The 20,417-nt window shown below is 43.6% G+C and overlaps 1 protein-coding gene across 1 annotated transcript in view; it reads left to right on the top strand.

Moving 5' to 3' along the window:
• MROH9 (maestro heat like repeat family member 9) overlaps positions 1–13,675 on the top strand; it is a gene marked incomplete at both ends in the record, with an annotated part of 37,357 nt that extends 23,682 nt beyond the window's left edge. Inside the window, 8 exons of the mRNA XM_080698787.1 lie at positions 1,649–1,769; positions 4,151–4,288; positions 6,775–6,951; positions 8,719–8,871; positions 8,973–9,086; positions 10,290–10,392; positions 12,043–12,105; positions 13,371–13,675. Of these exons, the coding sequence (XP_080554913.1) occupies positions 1,649–1,769; positions 4,151–4,288; positions 6,775–6,951; positions 8,719–8,871; positions 8,973–9,086; positions 10,290–10,392; positions 12,043–12,105; positions 13,371–13,675 (1,174 nt within the window). The remainder of the gene's footprint in view (positions 1–1,648; positions 1,770–4,150; positions 4,289–6,774; positions 6,952–8,718; positions 8,872–8,972; positions 9,087–10,289; positions 10,393–12,042; positions 12,106–13,370) is intronic.
• Positions 13,676–20,417: the final 6,742 nt, after the last annotated feature.

Below are 20,417 nucleotides of genomic sequence, written 5' to 3'. Positions count from 1 at the left end.
TCCTTGTTTATCTGAAGTTCCCTTTGTTTCCCAACTTCTCTCTAGCTCCACCTGTGACAGAAAACATATCGCCTTTCGCTTTCTGAGAGTGGCCCGTCCCAGAGCATAAAAGCTGCTGTTCTTTTGAGGGATTTTATTGGGGGATTTTTTTCCTGTTTCTTCCCTCTTACTAGATAATACAGATTCCTAATTACCCTCCCTCTACAGGACGAGCTTCTCTTTCCAATACAGTGAACTCAAGGTGAATCTGTTTCTTCCCCTCTGATGTGAGATGAATTTTACTCTAGATGTCAGACCGTTCTTGGTATACTTTAAAGAGGTCCAATAAAGACCTGGGTTCAATGAGCCAAAGAGATTCTAGAAAATATATTTTTTTCTTGTACAAAAAAGGGTATTTCTAGTTAGTCCTCTAGTAATTAACAATCTTCCAATCCTAGAAAACAGATTTTCTTATCAAGAATCAAATTATAGCTGGGCACTTTGACACATGCCTGTAATGTCAGTACTCGGGAAGCTGAGACAGAATAATAGCAGATTTGAGGTCAGCCTCAGCAACTTATCAAGACTCTCAGAAACCTAGGGCGATTTTGTTTCAAAATTTTCTTTAAAAGGGGGGCTGGGATAATTCCTCTGGCTTCCATATCCAGTACCAAACAAGAAAAGAAAAAAGAAACAAAATACAGGGCCTTGGCAAATGCAGACCATTAGAAATCGTGACTGACCCAAAAAGCACAGCCCATGTGGTCCCTGGGTGCTTCTAAAAATGACATCTTGCTGCTGCATACAGTTCAGGAACACAGCTCACTGCATAAAAGGTTATCATATGTGAACCTTGGAGTGGTCACTAGTTACGTGTCCCTAGCACCTCTGGATCTTCTTACTCCAAGTGTGACCTATGGGCCAGCTTCGCCGGCACTGTCTGCAACATAAAGTTCAGAATCTTATGTTAGAAGTTTCCCCCTGGGGCTGGTATGCACATTAAAGCTTCAGAGGACCAACACAGAGTCTTTAAATGACAATTCTGTCATGCTATCTTTCCCCATCCTGACTCTACCAATCTGATTCAGGCCAGGGTACCAAGATAACCGTGAAGCCATCCACCGCCCAGGTGTTTTTAGAGAATAGCTGAGTGAATGAGAGCCCACCATCTCTCTTCCTGAGGAACCCAGGGTGACCCCAAACTCTCCTCCTCATGACACAAAGGAATAGCCTGACCCCAAACCACAAAGGTGACTGGTGCGGCCATCTCGGATTGAGCTTCAGATATTAATTTCTTCTCCCTTTTGTCAAGTGTTGATGGGAGCTTGCACAAAAACAGGCCCTCCTGTTGTGTCAGAGAGGGTGGGAGAGATGGGGCAAAGAGTAAAGAGTGACGTTAAGGAAGGAAATGTTGGCAGGGGGCAGGTATGTATCATTCCCCAGACACGAATGTGTTTGACTCATAGAAGGGCTGCAGTTTACCTTAGATCAGGGAATGTTGGAGAATACTATTTTTTTTTAATATGGGAGGTAAAAAAAGAATGAGGGTAACGGTTCTCTTCATCACAACCAGGACTTGCTGCTGTAGAATGTGGTGGTTTTTTTGGTTTGTTGTGTGGTGTTTTTTTTTTTGCCCTTTGCTAATTCAGTGCCCTATTCTTCTTAACAGAACTCTCAGTGAACACAACTTCCCACAGTTCCCGGAGACTTTACATCATCTCTACAAGACTTCAGTGGAAGGCCCCAGAAGATCAGAAGACAGCATCATCACAATAATATTCCTCACAGAAGTGAGTTTCAATAAAAACATCTGAACAGCTAAGTTCTCATACCCTTTCCTTATCTTTAACTAAAGCCAACACACTGGGCTCTCATCTCCCTCTCTGAATACTGCCAAGATTTAAGAGAATAAAAGAAGCCAGTGTGGTGGTGAGGCCTGCAGTCCCAGTACCTAGAAACTGAGACAGGAGGAGCACAGGCTTAAGGACAGCCTCAGAAACCTAGCATGGCTATCACCAACTTAGTAAGACCCTGTTTCAAAATAAAATAAAGCAGGGCTGGGGATGTAGCTCAGAAGCAGAACGCCCGTTGGATTCCATCTCTATTCACACACACACACACACACACACACACACACACACACACACACACACACACAGGAGACAGAGAGAGGGGGAGGGGGGAGATGAGGAGGAAAAGGAGAGAGAGAAAGAGAATAAAAGCTATCAGAAGTTGAGACTGGCAGACATGAGTTGCATCTGGATTATAAGAGGGTTGCCCCTTTAGTTTATTTTAGGAGTTGTCTTTTAATTTTTCCTAGGAGTGAGTTGCACAAACACTAATTATTTTTATAGTACAATTTCATTTATTTCTGCATGCTTGTTAAAACATTTCAAGGATAACTGGGCTTACTAATGACATAAGATCTAAATGATACTTCAGACTGTCTTGAGGAATAAAAAAAATTGGCCAAAGAAACGGCAAAATTAATATGTGGAACCATATCACCTCGTATATGACTGCTCTGCTAAATATGGTAACGACAGTGAAGACAAGTCAATTAAGGAAGTCCTTTTGCTTACAAAAAATAAAGATTTTGTAAGTTGAAATTATCTGATTCAAATATAATTTGTCCATAAAAGTATTATTGTAATAGGTGTATTACCTGTTACCTAAGGTGCAATGCCTGATGTTTTCAAAATTTTAGACAAGTTTAAACATCATAGCAAAATATTAATAAACTATAAAAGACACATGTTAAAAGACATTAAGTTTCACTCATCTGTGCTTTACAAATTCTTCTATTGACTCTAATAGAGATTAAGCTCAGGAATCCCTGTCTTGCTGGGCATGGTGAGGCACACCTGGAATCCCAGTACTTAAACCTCTGTGGTTTAAGATTTTGACTCAAGAATTGGAGGAGGTTCACTTTTCCATGTCTTTATAGACTTTTTTGTTTCCATTTAAACTGTCTTTGATTATACCATGGCTAAATAAATGTCTTGCTTTAGGGAAGTTATTGATTCCTTTTGGTCTGGTACTTAATTCTCCCAAAGATGGTTAAAGACAAAGTGTGATCGTGTGACCTCTCCTCCCATCCTCTCTTTCCTTTCTTTCTCCCTCTAGCATTTCTCATTCATATTCTCTTCTCTCTCTCTCTCTCTCTCTCTCTCTCTCTCTCTCTCTCTCTCTCTCTCTCCTCCTCCTCCTCCTCCTCCTCCTCCTCCTCCTCCTCCTCCTCCTCCTCCCTCCCCCCTTCTCCTTTTCTGAGTACTTGATCTTAGCGATGTTTTAAATTCTTTTGTTAAAACTGTATGTGTTTCTAAGAGACTTTTAAACATGCATGTTTGTCTGCCAGTTCTTAGATGCCTGGAGGCTCCTGATCATGCCTTTGTCTTGTCTTGGGTATTACCCCTGAAAGGGGGCCTCTTTCCCTGCACCCTCTACCTGCCCTCTATTCCTTCCCACTCCTACCGCTTCTCTTCTGGGGACTAAACACACCCTGTTTCATCTACCTCAGGGCCTCTGCACATGGTTACCATCCTTGGAGGTACTTTCTCATACACTCCATCCAATTAATGTCAATTCGGCTTCCCAGCCCAAATTTAAATACCACTCTTCATTCTAAATTGAATTTAAACTACATAATCTAAATTCGGTATTCCTATAAAAGTTCCCATGACATCTTGTAGCTCTCCTTCCTAGTGCAAGTTACAGTCAGCAACTTGCTTTCTCTAGAAAGGCATGGAGTATGATCTCACTGTACAGTATCCATCCCACTGGCTACTCTATAAGCCCCACACAGTCGTGGACTGAGACTGTTTCAGTCACAGTTACACCCCCATTTTCTAGCACAGTGCCTCGGCCCTTGTGGCCCCCTGCTAGCATACAGAAACTCACCCACCTGACTATAATCCAGGAGAGGGTACTTTAAACTGGTCCTTCACTTCCCAACAATGGAGAGAAATGATCAAAACAAACAGAATGTCTGTCTCTTATGCTGCCTGCCTTTCTGTGGAATGCATGTCCGGATCCATGTAAGGGCTCAGAAGTTAGTGTGATTTGTATTCTAGTTTTACTGAATTTGGACGTGGCTTGACTTACACGACAGGTAGAAACCACGTCATTCAGCCTGACTCCACTCATTAACTTATGAACCGCTTCCTTTCAGCTTCTGAACAACTTCTTCCAGGACCCTTTCCCAGAGGAATTTCTGGTCCTCTTCAAAAACTGGATCCATGATCCCAACCCCGCGGTTAGCAAATTAAGTCTGCAGAAGATCGCCAGCATGGCGCCAGTGATCAACAAGGTATGGCACGTGACTGGGTCTGCCAGCGCCACCAAAGCCCTAATCTGATGTTGTGGTGGTGCTCGATATCTTTATAATAAAACATTGACTTTTTTCTATATACATATATATAGCTCAAAAAAGCACCAAGCCTGGTATTTTTTTAACAGGGATACTGAGTTGAATGGAAAGGACCTGGCATCTTTCCACTAAGGATATAGAGTTGATTGGGAAGGACATAAACGTAGCGGCTTTATCATTAATTCATAATTTTCCCATCCGAGTACTCATCACACTCAGAATCTACCATCCCTGCCCTACACTAACACTACTCTGAACCATACACACGTGGGGTTAATTCCTCCCAACGTACACACATGCACACTCAATCATCAGTATCCCAGGGCATCACCCGGCCTTTCCTCCCACTGGTAGCGCTTTCTTCCTCACTTACGCGCCTGCGCACACTTGTCTCCTTTCCCAGTGATCAGCTCAGGTCCGACTTGGCTGCGCATTCTGGTCTCTAGCAGCCCTGCCTTTCTCAGCGCCACACCGCCCACAGGCAAGAACTTCCTATGTAATATTTACCCTCGTGACCCTCAAAATATGGTTCTTGAGCCACCAACATCAGCGTCACCTGGAAACTTGTTAGAAAGGCAAGTTGTTGGGTCTCACACCAGGATGTACAGAAACAGAACTTCTGGGCTAGCACCCATCCATCAGTGTTTATATAAAGTCCCCCAAATACTCAAATACAGATTAAAGTCAAGAATTGCTGTCTATCCAGGCATGGCAGTGAACGCCTTTAATCTCAGAACTTGGGAGGCCGAGACAGGAGAGTCACAAGTTCGAGACCGACCTCAGAAACTTAGACTCTCAGCAACCTACCAAGACCCTGTTTCAAGACAAAATAATTTTTTAAGAGCTGAAGGTATAGCTCAGATATAGAATGCCCCTGGGTTCAATTCCCAGTACCCCCCAAACCCCAAAACAAACAAAAAGGAATCCCTGTCCCCTGTCTCACCTTGCTTTCTTCTGACTGATGTGAACGCTTCTTGCCTTTCAAGTCAGTTAAATCTAAGCATACATTTTGTAATTCCAAATTTCAAAGAATATTACACAATGCTGAGATTATAGATGTTCTATAAATTATTGACATATTTATAATTCTAACAACAAATAATATATGCTTCCCTATAGAGCATAGTCTCTAAAAGCTTAAAGCTTAGCTGGACAGTCCTGTAATCCCAGTACTTGGGAAGCTGAGACAGGAGGATCGCAGGTTTGAGACCAGCCTCAGCAACCTAGTGAGACCCTGTCTCCATAGAAAAAATAAAAAGGGTTGTGATGTAGCTCGGAAGTAGAAGGCCCCTGGGTTCAGCACACATACCAAAAAAATTAAAAAGCTGCTAGTGGACACCCCTTTTGTGTTAAGAATGGCATGGACCGTGCCATTTCATTTGTTTAAAAGAATTCATACAACTTAATGGAATTATTAACAGTGTGCATTCTTTTAGGAAACAGCAAGTTATTTAGGGCTCTTCCCAATGTTATTAACACTGAAAGGAAGAGTGTGTGTCCAGGCCAGGCAGGAGATTCAAAGAGAAGACTGGGTTAGCGGGTGGAGGTTTCAGCACTGTGGACGGAGACACAGTTGACCTCCGGCACTGATGTGGGCCTCGACTCTATTTATTCTCTCCTTAAAGCTGTTATTTTGGCAAATAATGTTTGTTCATTTCCTTCCTGCCTTTCCCTCCCGCCACCTTGGAGCTTGCTGGCTTTGATTTTCCTTTCTTCTGTTCCCTTTGAACTGCGCTTGCCTCCCGTGATCTGCCTCAGTGGCTCAGCAGCTCATGTACAAACAGGTCACTGTCACCCAGAGGCCACACTGCAATAGTGTGTCGGCAAATACTTAACACACGGCTCTCTGGAAGTGAGGCAGGGCTCGCTGGCATACATATTTCCACCATGGCTAATTTCAAGTTATCCAGGGATGTCATGAACACAGTTGGGCGGAGATGCCCAACAGCACATTAATTAATATTCCCACCGTTCAGATACAAGATACATACATAACCTCAGGAGTGTAGAAAACAGTAAGCGACAGAAAATAGTTAGGAATGGAACCTTTTTTGGAATTATCTTTGGCTTCATTTAATTCTAAATTTATGTATGGTAATTATTTTTGGTACTGGGGATTGAACCCAGGGGCTTTCTACCTCCAAGCTATACTCCCAACCAGTTGCTGATTAAGGTGCTAACTCTGGCCTCAAATGTGCTATCTTCCTGTCTCAGACTCCCAAGAACTGGGATTACAGACCACACCCAGCTTTATAAAATAATTTTCAATAATGACGTTTTTAATAATCAGCTACAGAATTTTGGACAGTTTGACAAACAATTCGAGAAGCAATGTGAGCACATTAGACTCTGAAATATACACACAAATGCTGCTCCCGTCTCCTTCAGGCTCCCAAGCCTTGCCATGTTCTTTCTTTCACATGCAGATAGAAAATGTCAGCAGCTTGTTAATATCTGTCCTGGATGCCTTCCTTTCCAAAGAAAAGACCGTGGTGGTCCGAGCCCTACTCACCCTCCGAAGACTTCTGGGAAAGCTGGACAAGATGACCTACTCCTCTCTGTGCATCCGCATCGCCTCCAGCTACTGTCCTCTGATGGACCACGTGAGCGGCGCAGCGAGCTGTGTGTGGTCCTTAGGTCTGGGGGTCCACATGGCCCCCGTGGAGGCAGTGGTGTTACGGTATAGAAGACGTAAACAGGAGGCAGACATTTACTTCAAAGCCACTGCTTCTCTAACATATAATAGTATTTGTCAGGTCCTATTTAAACATATATATTTTATAATATAACATAATTATACATAAAATGTCACATATAAAATGTATTATAGATTATATATATTTATATATTTATCTGGAAAATGTGAGAAGCTGGAAAATTTTGTCCACAATAAAAGAGAAAACATTCAAATGTTGCTAGATACAAATACAAAATTATTGATGCCAATCTCAAGACCAGGTACCAGGAAAGGGAGCGGTTGGGTGGTATCTGGTGTTAAGGTCATCAGGTATTGTGTGTGTGTCTGTACCTATCACTCAGAACTTCATTATGATATATGATTACAATGCACAAATAAAGATATATTTTAAATGCACCAATAATAGTATAAATTTTAATGTATATTTTAAAGTACATTTTAAAGTATATTAAATGTACAAATAAAAGTATATTTGAAAAAGAAAAGAAAATTATAGCTATAGAAATTTAATAAATTTTCTAAGCATTAAAAAAAGCTGGGCGTGGTGGCACACACTTGTCATCCCAGCATTCGGGAGGCTGAAACCAGAGGATTGCAGTTCGCAGACAGCCTCAGCTACTTACTGAGGCCGTCTTAGTCAGACCCTGTTTCAAAATAAAGAATAAAAATAGGGCAGGGGGTGTGGCTCAAAGGTCAAATGCCCCTGGGTTCCATCCCCAGACCCACAAAAAAAAAAAAAAAAGAGCTGGGCATGGTAACATATGCCTATAATCCTAGAATTTGGGAGGCTGAGAAAGGGGGATCACAGGTTCAAAGGTAGCCTCAAAAACTTAGCAAGGCTCTCAGGAACTCAGTGAGATCCTGTTCTTAAAAAGTTAAAAAGGGATGGGGGTGTAGCTTGGAGGTAGAATGCTCCCTGGGTTCAATCCCCAGCACCACAAAATGAAGGCAAGAAAGAAAAAAGGAGGAGGGAGGGAAGGAGGAAGAAAAGAAGGAAGAAAAGAGAGAAAGAGGAAGAAAGAAAAAACAATTTTTATCTTTGGATGAGAGCGGAACTATAGCTTAGTGGCTACATACTGATGCCCCCTAGATCTGGTCTGCCTAGACTCAGATGTGTGCCTTGCCTCTTACTGGGCTGTGCTGTCGTGAGCAAGGGCTTCCTCAGTTTCTTGGTGCATTCCTTTCCCCATCTGTAACCCGAAGACAGTAGTAGGTTTGGATGAGGTTAAGAGTTGATGCACCCAATGCCCCAGATGAATGTTTGCCATTGTCATATAAGAAAACTTCAATTAAAAAGTATTTCACGTGCCGGGAGTGATGGCTCACACTGTAATCGCAGCAATCCAGAAGCTGAGACAGGTGGATCATGGTTTGCCGCCAGCCTCAGCTACTTAGTGAGGCCCTTTGCACCTCAGTGAGACTGTTTCAAAATAAAGAATAAAAAATAGTGCTGGGGGTGCAACTCAGAGATAGAATGCCCCTGGGTTCCATTCCCAGTACTGCAATAAATTAATTAATTAATTAATTAATTCATATAGATGGCTATATAGAGAGATGGGTGGTACATATACTTATGCAACATACAGATATATACGTAGATCCTACTGATTAAGGAATGAAGAGCTAACATGATGCTTGAATGCGGCCTCTGTTTCCCTGTGTGCATGTCCAGAGCAACGGTGGCATTCGAAGCATGGCCATTCGCCACTTTGGAGAATTACTGAAGGACATGGGCCAGTACACATGGATGCTGAACCACGTGGTCCTAGGAGGCTTGGTGCCCCTCATCCTGTTTTTGCAGGACAGGGAGACAAGAGTGGTGAAAGTAAGACCTTTGACCTCCGTGTGCTTCCTTTCCTAGAACACCCCAGTGTCTCCCATGACAGTAGACGGAGAGGTGCCTACTGACCTTTCTCTGTCTCGCAGGCATGCAAGTACACATTAAAAATTTGTGCCATACAACTAAAATGGCCGTCACAGTTTCTCAAAAAGGAAAATTACAAGTTTGAGCTGGTTGTACTCAACATCTGTAACAGTCTTGTAAGTAGCCCTTTTGTTTTTACTACCATTAATAGGTATAAATAGCCAGGTGTGGTGGCACACACCTGTAATCCTAGTACTTGGGAGGCTGAGACAGGAGGATTGCAGGCTCAAGGCCACCCTTGGCAATGTGGCGAGACTCTTATCAACTTTGTGACACCCTGTTTCAAAAAAAATAAAAGGGGATGATGGTAGGTCGGAAGTAGGATGCCCCTGGGTTCAATCCCCAGCAACCCCCCCCCCAAAAAAAAGAATTACAAACAAAATTTAAGCATAACCATTTGATAATAGATGTGGTGGTAAAAGGTTAATCTTGGAGAAAGCATGTGTCTCAGTCAACAGACTCACTGCTCTTATCCAAAACAGCTGGCTACGCAAACTTAAAGAAAGAAGATTTGGGGGATTTTGAGGTCCAGTCCGGGTGAGACCAAGTCTGTGGAGCTCAGAGCACAGCAATAGGAAGGAGAGAGGGGGGGGAGAGGGAGAGGGGGAGGGAGAGAGGGAGGGAGAATGAGCACAAGGCTCTGCTCTCACATCACGGAGGCCAGAAGCAAGAGAGGGCCAAAGCACAGTCCCTACAGCCACATCCTCGGGGACCCCCTTCTCCAGGCACACCCCGCCGACCTGGGTGGACACCCAGTAAGCCTATTACAATAGATTCACCCACTGATGAGGTTACATCCCTCGTGGCTTAATCGCATCAACTCTGAACATTCATGCTTGAGCTCTTCAGGGGATTTTCTATATACCAAACCATAACAGAATGTGAAGAAAAGATAACAAGTACAGCTGCAGCTGGGGAAAATAATTCTCAACACTGACCATTCATATTTCTTCTTTCCCCAACACACCCACTTTGAGCTATGCATAGATAGAAGGTAGAAGGAGCGTTTAGAGGACCAAAAGGAAAGGTGAGATAGTTTGCCACTGCTCCGTGGCTGATTCTCTGAAAACCAGCATGAACGATGATGGGAGAAAAGCCAAGCACAGGTTGGAAACACAAGCTGGTCTTGGCAGTCACACCATGAACAAGTAAACCTGCAAGAAGCCAGAACGGTGCTGTTCACATGCGAAGTCCCCCGGGCTTTACGTTGCTTCTGATGTAGTCTATGTAATCATGGTCTTTTGTCTTGAATCTCCTCTGAGAGAGCATATAGCTTTTTTAACAATCGAGAGTATTTATTTTTTTCTTTTTATGCTCAGGTTACTTTTCATGAGGGCTACATTACCGATTTAATATCTGATACCTTAGGGTTCCTGGGGAGCTCCCGAGCATATCTGAGGAAAGGAGCACTTATTTTAATAGGTAACTACATTTAATTTTTATTTCTTAATTTGTCTTTAAAGGTACAGCTTAGGGTAGTAACTGGAAGTCTTCATTTAAAATGTATAGATTTTAGCCGGGCGTGGTGGCACACGCTTGTAATCCCCGTGCTTGGGAGGCAGAGACAAGACGATCGTGCGGGTTCGAAGCCAGCCGCGCTGGCTTAAGAGACCCTGTTTCCAAATAAAATAGAAAAAAAGGTGTCTGGGAGTGTAGCCCAGAGGTAGAAGGGTTTCCAGGAACCCCAGTACCACCAAAAAAAAAAAAAAAATAGAGTTCATTTCTTCCTTTATTTATCAAACACTCACTGACCATCCACTTTGCTTTAGTCTCCAGGCTAGATGTTAAAATTTACATGGCCATTGGTCATATAATACTATTCTGCTAGGAGCCAGGCGTGGGGGTGCACGCTTGTAATCCCCACGCTTGGGAGGTGGAGACAGGAGGATCGCGCAGGTTCACAGCCAGCCTCAGCTACTTAGTGAGGCTCTTAGCAACTTAGTGAGACCCTGTTTCCAAATAAAATATATAAAGCCGGGCGTGGTGGCGCACGCTTGTAATCCCCGCGCTTGGGAGACAGAGACAGGAGGATCACGCAGGTTCGAAGCCAGTCGCGCTGGCTTAAGAGACCCTGTTTCCAAATAAAACTACAAAATAGGTCTGGGAGTGTAGCCCAGAGGTAGAAGGGTTTCCAGAAACCCCAGGACCACCAAAATAAATAAATAAATAAATAAATAAATAAATAAATAAATAAATAGATTTTCTTTGTGTATGGTGGACAGCACTTGTCCTGGTAATTTCTGATGAACAACATGGTTAGTACATGTAATGAGGACATAGTTCTGTTTTGTAGCACACAGTGAGTATGTCTGTCTGATTAAATTATTCCACAGAATATGCTCAACAAGATAGATTTCAAATGTTTAGATAATGACAGATGGTAGGCTTGGTGAGGCACGCCTGTAATCCCAGAATTTGGGAGGCTGAGACAGGAGGTACACAGGTTGAAGGCCAGCCTCAACCCAGCTTGGTGTCATACACCTATAATCCCAGCACTTGGAGGCTGAGGCTGGGGGATCAAAGGTTTGAAGCTAGCCTCGTTAATTTAGGGAGACCCTGTGTCAAAATAAAAAACCAAAAAGGGCCAAGGGTATAGCTTAGAGGTAATATCAAATACTACACACACACACACACACACACACACACACACACACACACACACACACACAGTAAGTGGATGAACTATTGCACAGACAAGCAGTACCTGCTTAACTGTGGGACTCCCATCCCCAGTTCCCTCTTTAATTGTGTTTGCTTTTCCCTACGCCTCGAGTGTCTGATCTCGGTGGCCTCTATCATCCGAGCTACCTGGCCAGCTTGCCTTCAGGGAGAAAGGAAGGGTTGGCTCCTGAAGACAGGAGGGGATGGAAATGGGAGAGGAAGAGGAGGGGGAAGGAAAGAGAAAAGAAATCCTGGACATAATGGAGGAGGAGAAATGTGGGGAAAGCCTGCACTAACGTGAGGCCCGCGACAAGCTGAAGTAGTACGCTCCAAGAGAGGAAAATAGAGGGATAGGAACATGTTTTCCCCATCATGTATTTCTGGGGTAATTTCATTTTCCTTTGTACCTAGGGTACTTGACCAAACTGGTTGGACATTTACTACTCAGAGATGAAATTGAAGTCATATTAAAGAGTAAGTGCTGCAGTTATAATCAGAGCTTCAGGCCTAGGTTCAAATGGATTTGCTATTTGTGATTCTCGTCACAGACGGCTTCCACGTGAGGGTGCTGGGAGGGAAAGAGGCTGGTGGAGGCTGGTGGATGATTAGGAGAGTCCATGAAAGCAGCTCCTTCCTCTTTCTATTCCTTTTCTTACTCCTTCTTTCTCCCTGACTCAGTCTTTGCATTTATCCTCTCATTGTCTGAGACCCAGCTACCACCCTGGAGCCCTTGGGGACCACAGGATGGTGAGAATCACTCCCTCATTCACCCAGCAAAGGCTTCTGACATCACCGTTCTAAGTGCTGAGACAGCAATCGCACATACGACCCATTTCTTCCTTCAGAGGGTTTACGTGTCGTGGGCACTAGCAGACGCTACCTTTGCCGAGGAACAAATTGAAGAAGAATGCTATTCTGTCAAAGTGTTTGCATCAACTGGGCATAGTGGCTCATGCCTGTAACGCCCGTACTTGGGAGGCTGAGAGAGGAGGATCCCAGGCTTGAGGGCAGCCTCGGCAACTTTAGCAAGAACCTGTTTCAAAACAAAAAATAAAAAGTGCTGGAGGTGTATCTCAGGTAGAATGCTCTGGCTCAATCCCTAGAAGGCATACTCGTGCACACACACCCATATACATCAAATGTGTGCTATTTCATTTTAGGATGACCTTAGCTTTTAAGTAATTCACTAGTCCCTAATCATTTAGACTGATTCCAACATTTTTATTACTATGTATATGCATGTGTGTATGTATGTGTGTGTACATATGTGTATGTGTGTATATATACATATATATATGTATGTGTGTGTATTCTGGAACCTGTTCATGTATGTGTGTGAATATATTTTTTTTCATGAACCTGTTCGTGAGCAAGCCCATGAGTATATATGTTTAGGCCTTTGAGCAGAATGTTTAGCATATAACAAGTACTCAGTGAATTTTTAGTGAATATTTCCATTTTTCTCTTCATGGGATGCTATTAGTCAAAGTAAAGAAAAGGTGCAGGAGCATAAGAAGAGGGAGAGAGAAATTGTCGGGGTCTGTGAAAGGGAGGAGGGTTGAGAGACAGAGGGAGAGAGGGAGAGAGAAAGAGAGAGGGAGGGAGGGAGGGAGGGAGGGAGGGAGGGAGGGAGGGAGGGAGAGAGAGAGAGAGAGAGAGAGAGAGAGAGAGAGAGAGAGAGAGAGAGAGAGAGAGAGAATGTGTCTCAAACCTCAAACTAAGGGCCCTTTTCCCCTTAGTTACAGAGCGTATGCTGCAGGATGAAGACCCGGCGGTCAGAGAGCTTGCAGAGATAACCTGCTCTCTTATCAAGGAAATTACCCAGAAAATGGCCACCTCGAGTATTAAGCAGAACTTCCGCAGATTGTTTAAGTTCTTCTACACCAGAAAACTGAAGCCTCTTTATAACTGGCCCAAGGACGAGCAAGGCATCCCAACGGGGATTAAAGACACGAAGTGTGACAAGGAAGCCCTTCTAGAGGACACTGGCGAGGGTGGTCTGGTAAAGAGCGCCAGGCTCAGCAACGCCTGGAGAGGACCTTAGACGAGGGCTGAGTTTGCGCTCCCTCTTGACAACCTCGATCTGTTTGTAGACGCTTTTCTGAAGGGTGTTAGAAGCTTCTACTATACCCTCAATTCTCTATTAAAATATAGACATCTACAAAATCTGATGCCCATGTCTGACAGTGATCAAACCCACTAAGCCAACTGGAAAACATACCACCGTCCCTCCGTATCGATGGGGATTGGTCCCAGTCACCCACACACACACACACACACACAATCCATGGGTGTTTGTTTATGGCCCTTACATAAAATGGCATAATACTTGCATATAACCTACACAAATCTGTCCATAAATTTTAAATAATCTCTACCTTATAATACCTAATACAGTATAAATGTTATATACATAGTTGTTATAGTGTATTGGTTTATGAAATAGTGATTTTCCCCTAAAAATCGATTATACCTGTTCAATACAAAGCCAATTTTTTTCTAACATTTTCCTTAACCCTAACCCTAGCCACTGTCCCCAGGATCTTTAAACATGATTTTTGTACTTTCTCATTATTGCAACCCTATAGTCCTCTTATTTTCCAAGTGTAAAACCCGAGTCAGAAAAGTCAAGCGATCTCAGGTCCGCTTGATCTGACTTGACGCCCTTGCTGTTCCCACTTGAGTGGGATTCGGCTAACTCTGCTGTTTCTGGGCTCCCTCTCCTGGCCTCCTAATACCAGCTGCAGTGCTACCTCAAGTCTTTTCGGGCCACACCAACTCACCAACCCCAGCAAACTTTCACTGATGGCTTTAGGTCTGTCTTCCCCATGGCATGAGAGCTCTGTGCTCTCATCACTGTGCTCCCAGTAAAGTGTCTGGCTCAAGAAAGGAGCAAGTGAAGAATAAGTCATTAAGGCACAATTAGGCCTGAGGAGGGGGTGCAGCCACAGGAACAAAGGGGTTTGTGAGGACCCAGAACCACCCTGAAAGCAAAATAAAGCTTTAGATGGCAGCAAGGTGGAGCTCTTGCTAACCACACACACACCTGGGCTGAGCTTTGGGTCTTCAATTACATTTGGGATCAGAAACACATGCTGCAGTGCTCCCCAGAGATCATCCACCCTGGCAGCCAGTCTTCTTTGGAAATATATCCTAAGGTTGACACACATAAAGGGAACTTTCAAGAACAGAGTGGGTTAGACACTGTACAGATAACTAGACACACATTGTACCATCTGTAATTCTCAAATGACATTATCATTCCAGGATTCTAGATGAAGAAAACCACTCTAACACTTGACTTAGGACAGAGAGCCAGTGCCCAGAGATGTTGATAAGCACACAGCTCTGCAGAATTCCACAGAAGGGGCTCTTCCCTGGACCTAGCTGGGGTTTCTCTAACTTTTTCCTATACCATTATGATTTATTTCCCTCCCCCCAAAAAAAACTACAGAAAGCACATAATGTGTTAGATAGCCACGTCAGTGATATCTGAGCACCATGGTTTTCAAGGAAATAATTACGTAACCACACCTCTGTTAAGAGTAATTTTTAAAAGTGATAGATACTACACAAATGTCTATTGACAGCTGAATGGATAAACTAAATATGGCATATCCATACAGGAGAGTACAATTTGGCAAAAAGGAATTAAACACATAAACGTGTACCTTAAAAACCTTATGCTAAGTGAACGGGCCACCTGTTGTGTGATTTCATGCATGACATAAAGTGTCCTGACTAGTTAAACCCTGAAGACGCAGCGGCAGCCAGGGCCATGGGGCCATGGGGCCATGGGGAGGGGAGGGGAATGGTGCCTTCTAGGTTTGGGGTTTCCTTATGAAGAATGAACATGTTCTGATAGAGGTGATGCTTACACCACATTCTAGATGCACCAGATGCCACCAAAATACAGGTCTTAAAACGATTAATTTTATGTTATGTGAGCTTTACCTCAATTTTGAAAAATACAACATAGCACAGTCCCACTTTGCCTGCACACTGGCAACACAGACAACCACTCGACCACCTGCTCTTGGCCCTGAACTGGGTTCTGGCAGGTGAGGATGATTCGGTCTCTGCTGCAATGTGTACCACTCCCATCCTTCCAGAACGGCCATGCCCCAGGAGGATTCCCCATGCACTTCCACGGGCTCAAGGGAAAACATCTGTAACCTGGTTGTATATGCTCATGGTGTGCTCACATGGCCAAGGGAAGGTCAGTCAGTGAATGTGTTGGCAAGTGACATCATAGAGGGGGTGTCAAAGATACCCAGAGAGGGTCTCAAAGTCCAAACCTGTGGGCACGTTATTCCCAAGGCTGGGGACACACTGTAGGGACTGCTTACCCACTTGCACTGTCTACCATAGCAAGAAGGGATCTTCTTCCTCTTTCAGAGAAAGGAGAGAAAGTCTAACTTTCAAAAGCATCTGAGACAGATCTCATGACATGATTTGAAGGCAAAGGACAGCACGTCATGGCAGAGACCGCGGGCAGCCCCCACGTGGGCACACAACCAGAGACCACTCTGCGTGTGACTAGATGTGGCCAAAGTCATCCTCAAAGATGAAACGTGAGAGGAGAGTAACAATCTCAGCATCGCTTGCTTAAAAGGCAATCCCATTCCCTGGACGACTGCCTATCCCTTCTCGCCAGAAGGAACACAGACATAGAACACCTGCACTTTTCCAGGCAGCACTAAGCCCGCTGGAGTATGGTAGAAGCCTCCTATCTCCCAATGGGTCGGCACCGGGATGGCTTCTCAGGGCAGGCCCTGCCTATCAAGAGAAAGAGAAAAAAAGCTCTGAGTTTTTGCCTGTAGGGACTTCTTGATTGCAGTGATTCTTGTCTTCACTTGAATTTGTTCAGCCCCCTTCAAACATCCAGCTCCCTAGAGCCTGAAAACTTACTACAAAAGCCTTACCCTTTGCCATAAACATGTCCCTGCTAAATGCAAACACAGTATCTCAAGAAGGGCTAGCATATTGAGGTCATATTAATTACTGTGTCAGTAAATGAATGAACTTAAAAAGAGCCCTCTGGAGCAGACAGAACATGACACGTCACTTCCATTCCACCAGCAAGAGTCTCGGTTGTGAAGAAGATGGCAGTCTCTTCCCGTTTCTGCCCTAGCTCCAATTCTGTGACCCTTGGGTGGCATATCTGCTCCCAGGGCAGGGAGGCGGGTGTGGACGACAGCAATGCCCTGTAGTAGCCCTGCACCAACCCCCAAGGTCTTGTTGTAGGAGAAATTGCCCTCCTTCTTGCACTGCTGCTTTGCCTTTGTGTTGCTTTCAGCCTCCTGTGGTTCCAGGCTCAGTACTGGTTTCCCCCTATCCTAGCCAAGCCCTTTGTTCCTACAATGCTGTGTCACTGACTGCATCTGAAGATCCACCTGCTTCTTATGTACCACAAAGAAGATGTTCTGCAACTAAAACTAAAAGGTGGCATCAATTCTAAGACGTCTCCATTTTTCTTGTTCTTTTTTTTTCTTTTTCTTTTTTTGTACTAGAGATTGAACCCAGGGGCACTCTATGTCTGAGCTGTTCACCCAGACATTTTGTTGTTTGTTTTGTATGGAGACAGGATCTCTCTCTCTCTCTCTCTCTCTCTCTCTCTCTCTCTCTCTCTCTCTCTCTCTCTCTCTTGCTCTCTCTCTCTCTCTCTCTCTCTTGCTCTCTCTCTCTCTCTCTCTCTGTAGGTTGCTAGGCTGGCCTCAAACCTGCAATCCTTCTGTCTCAGCTTCTTAAGTACTGGAATTACAGGCATGTGCCACCATGCCCGGTTGATTGATATATCTCCATTTCAGAGGTGTTAGATGTGATTTACTTAAACACATTATTCAAACCAAATGTATAAATTAGAATTAGACTCATTTGCTTAAAACTAAAATATGCAATACAGTAATACACACACACACACACACACACACACACACACACACACACATATATATATATATTCAGGGGAATATACATAAGCCATTAATAATGGTTAACTCTAGGGGGAGGAGAAATGGAGGATACAACAATTACTTTTTATTTATTTTAATTATATTCATGTGTTACTTTTGGATGGGGGTACTGGGGATTGAACCCAGGGTCTTTCTCCCTTCAAGGTACAACCCAGCCCTATTTTAGATTTTATTTGGACATCAAGTCTCTCTAAGTTGCTAATGGTTTTGCTAAATTGCCTAGGCTGTCCTTAAGCCTATGATCCTCCTGTCTCAGCCTTCCAAGCTCTGGGATTACAGGCACGCACCGCCAGGCCCGGCTTCTTCCTCTATTAAACCTCAAGCCCCTGTCAACACCCAGAAGACATTGGGTCTGGCTTTACCTTCCTAATATGCAGCTTGATTAAACTTCCCATTCCTCTTCTTAAGAGAAGGGAAGGGAAGGGAAGGGAAGGGAAGGGAAGGGAAGGGAGGAGAAGAGAAGAGAGAAGAGAAGAGAACAGAACAGAACATTGCTCTTTCCTACTGGTGTTTGAGAACACTGAAGACTGGATTTGGCTTCAGCCTACATGAGGCAGCAGGGGCCACTTTAAGTGACCCATGACTTGATTTCTAGAGGTGCTTTGCTCACCTCCACCAAAAACCCAAAATGTACTGTTTTAACCTAAGAAAGGCTTTTCTGAAGCAGGAAAATGATGTGTCTGCATCAATATTCCACTTGTCAGCTGTGCTTTCCCTCAGTAACATGCTTTACCTTTAAACAAGCTTGTGTGTACAAAAATTCTCCATCAAGTAGCACATACGCCACTCACATGCACCCACTAAGTGATCCCTGGGCCGCCTTCTGTGGTGGCATCGCTCACTGTGCGCTCTCTCTCTCTCTCTCTCTCTCTCTCTCGCTCTCGCTCTCGCTCTCGCTCTCGCTCTCGCTCTCCCTCCCTCCCTCCCTCCCTCCCTCCCTCCTTCCTCCCTCCCTCCTTCCTTCCTTTCCTCCATTTCTCACTTCCTCCCTTCCTTTCTCTAATTTAAAAAGAGAATATTAAGAAATGAACTTTCTCAAGATAATAGAACCAATACATTCTGTAGCTGAGTACCACGCCCCATCCGTCTCATTCCAAATCATTCTTCTAGACTGTTCTTTCGTCCTCTTTTTCTGTCCTGCCCGTCTTTTTTTTTTTTTCATGCAAAATACATTTTTATTTTGTAAACAGAAAGAATAGTAGTTTTGTAGATTCCACTTGGGTTGTAGTGACCCAATTATCTGGTCAAAGGCTGCATGGATGCAAGAGAGAGGGTGAGTTGAAGTTTAACTCCTAGGAATTGTAAACCAAACCTCGAGTCACTGAACCTTTGGAGTTTGATATGATGATTAGAACATAACCAGAGTGACACGTTGAATTCACCATAATCAAGGAACCTTTTCTGGGTGGGGATCTCTGCAATTACTCAGGTATGGTCCATGCCTTTCGCTTTTTCTGTTTCAACTCTGTGAGATTGTGTATTGCGGTATCAATGAGAATGCATGAAAACAGCTTTACTGTCTTTTTTTTTTTTGTCCCCATCACCGCCCAATACTTAACAAAGTTAAGCTTAAAGATATGTAGGTTTCCCATCTCTTTGGGTCATTATTTTTGTTTTTTTTTAATTGGTGCATTATATTCATACACCTTATTGGGGTAAAAAACTTGTATGTACAAACATATACTCATCGCTGATTTAACCCCTACCCAAATACCACCCCATTCCTTCCCCATCCCTCCCTCCCTTGCTTGGCTTAGTGATTGACTTCGATATGTTTAAGTACATTGTGAGCTTTAGAGATTTTCCTCTTCCCCCCTCATTTCTCCTCCTTTAGGTTGTCTTGTTTGCTCCTCTTTTCTCCCTAACTCTCACATATTAGGGAAAGCATCTGATTTCTTATTTTTTGTGCCTGACTAATCTCACTTAGCATAATGTCCTCCAGTTCCATCCATTTCCCTGAAAATGATGTAATTGAGTTTTTTTTGATGGCTGAGTAAAATTCCATTGTGTACATATCCCACAGTTTTGTAATCCATTCATCTGTTGATGGACATCTTGGCTGGTTCCATAGTTTGGATATGGTGAATTGTGCAGCTATGAACATAGATACACATGCATTAGTTTGGTAGTTTGGTTTCTTTTTTTTTGGATAGATACACAACAGTGGTATTGCTGGATCAAATGGTAGATTTGTTCCCATTCTTCTGAGGATTCTCCATACTGTTTTCCAAAGTGGTTGCACTAATTTGCAATCCCACCAACAATGTCTTAGAGTTCCCACTTCTCCACATCCTCGCCAGCATCTGTTGTTGTTTGTGTTTTGAATGATTGCCATTCTAGTTGGAGTTAGGTGGAATCTCAGGGTATTTTTGATTTGCATCTCTCTGATGACAGTGATGTTGAGCATTTTTTCATGCATTTATTGACCATTTGAATTTCTTCTTTTGTGAAGTGTCTATTTAGTTCATTTGCCCATTTTGTTATTGGATGCTTTGTTTTCTTAGTGTTGAGTTTCTTGAGTTCTCTGTATATTCTAGATATTAGTCCTCTATCAGTGCTGTAGGTGGCAAAAATCTTCTCCCATTCTGTTGGCTCTCGATTGAGGTTCTTGATAGTTTCCTTTGCTGAACAGAAGCTCTTCAGTTTCATGCAATCCCATGTATTGATTCTCCTTTTAATTTGTTGTGCCTTTGGGGTCTTGTTGAGGAAATGTTTGTCTGTGCCTATGTGTTGTAGTGTTGGACCTATGCCCTCTTCAAGGAGCTTCAAAGTCTCTGGTTTAATTTCCAAGTCTTTGATCCATCGTGAGTT

This window comes from Muscardinus avellanarius (genome assembly GCF_963383645.1).
Source record: "Muscardinus avellanarius genome assembly, chromosome: 7".
Classification (NCBI taxonomy): Eukaryota; Metazoa; Chordata; class Mammalia; order Rodentia; family Gliridae; genus Muscardinus; species Muscardinus avellanarius.
This window is presented reverse-complemented; position numbering and strand designations above follow the sequence as displayed.